This window comes from Halyomorpha halys, unplaced genomic scaffold (genome assembly GCF_000696795.3).
Source record: "Halyomorpha halys isolate HHAL.00 unplaced genomic scaffold, Hhal_1.1 Scaffold49.1, whole genome shotgun sequence".
Classification (NCBI taxonomy): domain Eukaryota; kingdom Metazoa; phylum Arthropoda; class Insecta; order Hemiptera; family Pentatomidae; genus Halyomorpha; species Halyomorpha halys.
Window position 1 is genome coordinate 320,002 of NW_027115511.1, and position 4,944 is coordinate 324,945.

The 4,944-nt window shown below is 33.4% G+C and overlaps 2 protein-coding genes across 4 annotated transcripts in view; both read left to right on the plus strand.

The window, feature by feature from the left end:
- LOC106690108 (uncharacterized) overlaps positions 1–4,944 on the plus strand; it is a 110,137-nt gene that overhangs the window by 71,325 nt on the left and 33,868 nt on the right. The window lies entirely within an intron of this gene.
- Positions 1,643–4,944, plus strand: part of LOC106690125 (uncharacterized) — a gene marked incomplete at its 5' end in the record, with an annotated part of 60,947 nt that continues 57,645 nt past the window's right edge. The window contains 1 exon segment of the mRNA XM_067052551.1: positions 1,643–1,679. Within this exon segment, the coding sequence (XP_066908652.1) occupies positions 1,649–1,679 (31 nt within the window).

Here is a 4,944-nt window from a genome sequence, read left to right on the forward strand (position 1 = left end):
ATATATATAAATGGTAGCTTCTACTTCTTACGTAGCTCCCTACTATCAAAGGCTATTGGTATGCAGGAGTAGGCAACGGGACCAACTTTACTAACAAGGGGAAGCAACGGACGTGAGAACACTACAGAAACTTCTTTCTGGCGATGTTAGGTCCAAAAATATTAGAATCTTTTCCGATGAATCTTGCCCTACCGTGATGCAAGGAGCTGAGAAAAAAAGGGTTTTATATAGGCTGTCCCAGTTAACATCTTTCTTTTTTTAAAATTTTGAATTGATTTTCGCTGGAATGTAACAGTGTCCTGGAGACCTTGTTAATTTAGGAACCTCCAGTTCTACGTGAGCACCGCTAACACTAGAATCTCCAAAGGATAAGGTATGCCTTGGACATATTGTGATAATAAATCAGTTTCTAAGATGGATAATCCCGAGGACCTTTTTGATCCGACGCGTGCTTTGATAGCTTAATTTCCAAAAACTGGAAATTTTTTTTCACCATATTTTAATGATTTTTCGATATGCTGGCGTCAATAAATTCATGAAAAGTAATGTTATGGCAAAAACCTAGCTGAACAGCGGACTGCAATCGGAAGACGAGAGGCGACATCTTGCTAAACTGTTACTCAGGTAATTACTGGGCTTTAATAGTTCTGGCTGAGGCCATTTTGGCCATATTGGCTCAGGAATTATTGCACATTGTCTTTAGGTTCTTTTTTCCTCTTCCTCGCTTCTTCATGCAGTTCAGTTTCGATGTAGTCATATAGAAAATTAAATATTTCATTTAATCATTTTTTAAAAATATATTTCAATATTCTTTTACACACGTACCTTGTATTTATTAATCTTAAAAACATAATATGAATGTGAATGTGTGTTTTTATTGTCCATAGATAGCAGGTTGAAATACTTAAGAAAGAGTTGAGCATCAAATAAAAGCATTTTATAATTGAATATATTGTATCCTGAAGATTTATGATATTACTTTTATTTCACTTCCCATAAGATGAGCCTGCTTCATCATCTTGATATGAGATGAGCATAAATACAGAACGTCTAATTATTAAAATATTCTCCTGTAGCAAAAGCCATTTAAAATCATGTTACATTAACTCACAAGAGCTCGGGAGGTAGGTCAAGATCATCCCTACAATACCGAATGTAGCCGAGTTTATCCGAAAGTATAAGCACATTTCCTTTCTTTGAATAACAAGATGAGCCAACTTGTTCATAACGTTTAGGTTGTAGTACAACATATATTAGGTTCAAGTACATCATACATTAGGTTGCAGTACATAATATATCGGGTCATAGTAAATCATTTATGAGGTTGCATTACATCATATCAGGTTGCAGTACATCATATCAGGTTGCAGTACATCATATATAAATGAGAACACGGCAACCTCCATGTTTGAGTGACATTTATGAACTGCACAGTGTGATTGATTTGAATCTGATTCATTCCGTACCAGTTTAGAGCCAATTTATATCATTATAAAAACCACACATAAAACATAAACACATTATTGAAACATATTTTTTTTTAAACCTACAATAAACAGTCTGTAAATAATTTTATTTTGTTAATTTTATATTTCTGTATATCTAGCGACTATATTAATGATTTTTGATTTGATTTTCTTAGGGAAAAATGTTGCAAACGTCGACATGTCCCTTGCCAGGTAAGGTCATGGTGTGGATTGTGATTTTTGACTAACATGTTATATTAATATTTTGTTTGTTTGGACAATCGCCTGAAATACGGTCCATGTTTTTGTTTTATTTTTAATTGTTTATTTTTAAATTCTTAAAAAACACGACATTTATTGCGCCCTAAATTTAGAGACAATTGAATGCAATGTAATAAGTTTTTGAAATGAGTATCTTCATCAGCGTCTGACCATTGAATTGTATTCCTGCATAACAATAAATTGAAATAATGATATAACAATTTATACAACGTATTTGATTTACTGTTATTATTGTCTCAGATTTGATTAATAGATCATCAAACACGAATAATATTATTAATTGTAATAAAAACTAAATTATTTTAAATACAACCAAGATATTATATTGTTCAACCTAAATTTTAAAGTTTCAATAAATTTCATTATAGAGATCAAAAAGGAGGATTACCCGAGATCTATACAAACAAAGAGCTATACAATATGAATGAATAGCTATAAGCTAAAAACTTCAAGCATTATATGGCGTCTTGGGCTCATCTTGGAGTCGTAAAGTCAATAAATATTGTGATCTTTGGTTTAGAATATCCAACAAAGAAATCTGACAATATTCCATGGTTATCAAAATATTGGGAAAATATATGAATGAGAAGAAACGAATAAATACGAGGGGTCCTTGTCATGAAACACCAAACTCCAACACTGTATCTTCGTTTATTATTTTTCAATAGTTTGGCTCATAATTTGAAGTTTTTAGTTTCAAAAAGCGTGAAGTAAAAAAATCCATTCTCCCTCCTCTGCCCCCCCCCCAGGCCCCAACACCGATCTCCCGCGGCCTCCTCCCTCCCAGCTCCAGTACCGTTCTACCGCTTCCTCTTCCTCCCCCCCCCCAACACCGTTCTCCCGCTGCCTTTACCCCCCCCCCAGCCCCAACACCGTTCGCCCGCTGCCTCCCCCAACACTGTTTTCCCGCTGCCTTCCCACCCCCCGCTACAACACCGTTGCTTTCCCCCCTCGGCCGATTTTATTTCGACCTCAGACTTATAGCCAGAACTGGAAATATAACATCCCCTATTACACTTCATAATAGAAGCCGGTGACAACAGATAAACCCACAAATGGTATAACATATAATTATTTTTACTCTTGTGTTTTATAGACAAATATATCTTAATCATTAGGCGTGTATTTCTGCTAAACCCGCAACACTCTTGAGCTATGCGGCTTCTATTATTGTATCAGGCTGGATTATCAGGGGCTTTTTGAATATAATTTATTATTCCTTTTTTATTATATTCAATTAAAAACGACCAAGAAAAAAATGTACTGCTCTTAAAATTTAGCTTAAGCAAATTTTGAATTTTCGAAATTCAAGATAATTATAATCCAAAAAACTAATAAAAGAGGTCCCCGTCGGTCAAGGGTTTTAAAATAACTGGTCAAATTTCGACTTATTATGTTCAATAATAAACCATTCTAATAGACAAAGAAAACAAAATTGGCACCTCTCTCGAAATCTTGATATATTGGCTTTTAACGTAAAATATCTGCCCCCGCCCGTGGACAGAAGCTTTTCTCCAAATGAATCAAGCAGATTCTTTGAGATTTTTCACCATGGTCATTGGACAACGATACCGGAACTGGTCTCCCATTTTCTTTCAAAATGGTGATCAGTTAGATTAGATGTTATCAACGGCTATATCTCCTGATTTAATGAAAAATCATTTGAGGAAAAATCCTCAGTGGTTAGTTATCACTTTCTCAAAAAACTACAGAAAAAGAAAACATTTTTTTTATTGATTGGAAACATGAAGTGCTACCCAAGGCTGACACCCTAAGTCTGATCTTATATATAAGCCTTATTTGATAAATAAATCTACACCTCAAAATCCTGTCAAATTTTGATACGTTATGTTTCATACGCAGAATCCAAAAACCCACAGATGTTTTAGTACTTGTTATTTTACAGACATGATGAAAAAAAAATTAAAATAATGATAGTGTTATTTAATAATTTAGAGCAGTTTCCATACATGATACTAAAGTTACATAAGATCTCGGCATAATGATCCTTGCACACGGACATATCGGCTGATTATAGTGTTCATTTGCCCATATCTTTTCCATTTATTAATATAGAGTAGTATACATTTTCATTTTTATTATTTGTTTTTTGTTACCTTCATAAAAATAATTAATTTAAATAATGAATCATTGCGATTTAATTTGCCGCATCTTCAATAAGGCATAGAATGATTTTTAATTTAACTAATGCAACCAAAAGCAATAATTAATCAAGAGTTAAGTTATAGTTTAAAAAATTATTACAGCTAATGTAACATCACTAGACTACTTTAAACACTAGTAACTCAAGCATATATATAGAGTAACCTTTAGTATAGTGCTGGGATGAAAAGCTCTTGGGGGAAAGTGGGCAATGTCTCTCAAAGCAGCAATAAGTCCTTAGGGGAAAGTAGGCAATGTCCCTCAAAGCAGCAATAAGTCCTTAGGGGAAAGTGGGCAATGTCTCTCGAAGCAGCAATAAGTCCTTAGGGGAAAGTGGGCAATGTCCCTCAAAGCAGCTATAAGTTTCACTGTAATAAAAATAGCTCTCCTTCTAAGTGGCAATTAGATCTCTGCTAAGGAGGAATCCTGTTATAAGTTACTGCCAGAAAGTGTTACTGGAAGGAATACTTAAGGCTCTATCCGAAATTCCAGCAGTTCAAGGTTACTATGCCAACTTGTTTAAAATTTTAACACTTCAATTATTTAAAAATACATAAATAAAATATTATGCAATACCACAATATTTTGCAATGACACAATATAGTTCCGTGGTATAACAATCCTGGTGAAGAGCGCTGGCTCACGCTTTCTTTAACATTTTTATTACTGAATAACTTGAGCATGTTGGTTTTTATTTTCTTTAAATAAATAAGTTCAAAAAATATGAGTGAATGTAATAATAATGATAATGATAATGATGTAATAATAATGATAAGTGATCCTGACGGCTGTTTAATAATAATTAAGCAACTATTAAAATTATATTATAAGACCTCGAATTTTATTAAACTCAAATTTTATTGCTGCAGATGCCAATTAATTTGACTGTAAATAAAATATAAATTTGTATCACTACCTCACCTTCCGTATTTTTTTCCCTGTTATTAGATCAACAATCAAAACACAATAGTGCTTTATTTATATCTTGGATCTTTACATTTTTGACGTGACAACGTCTTATAAATCATTTTGC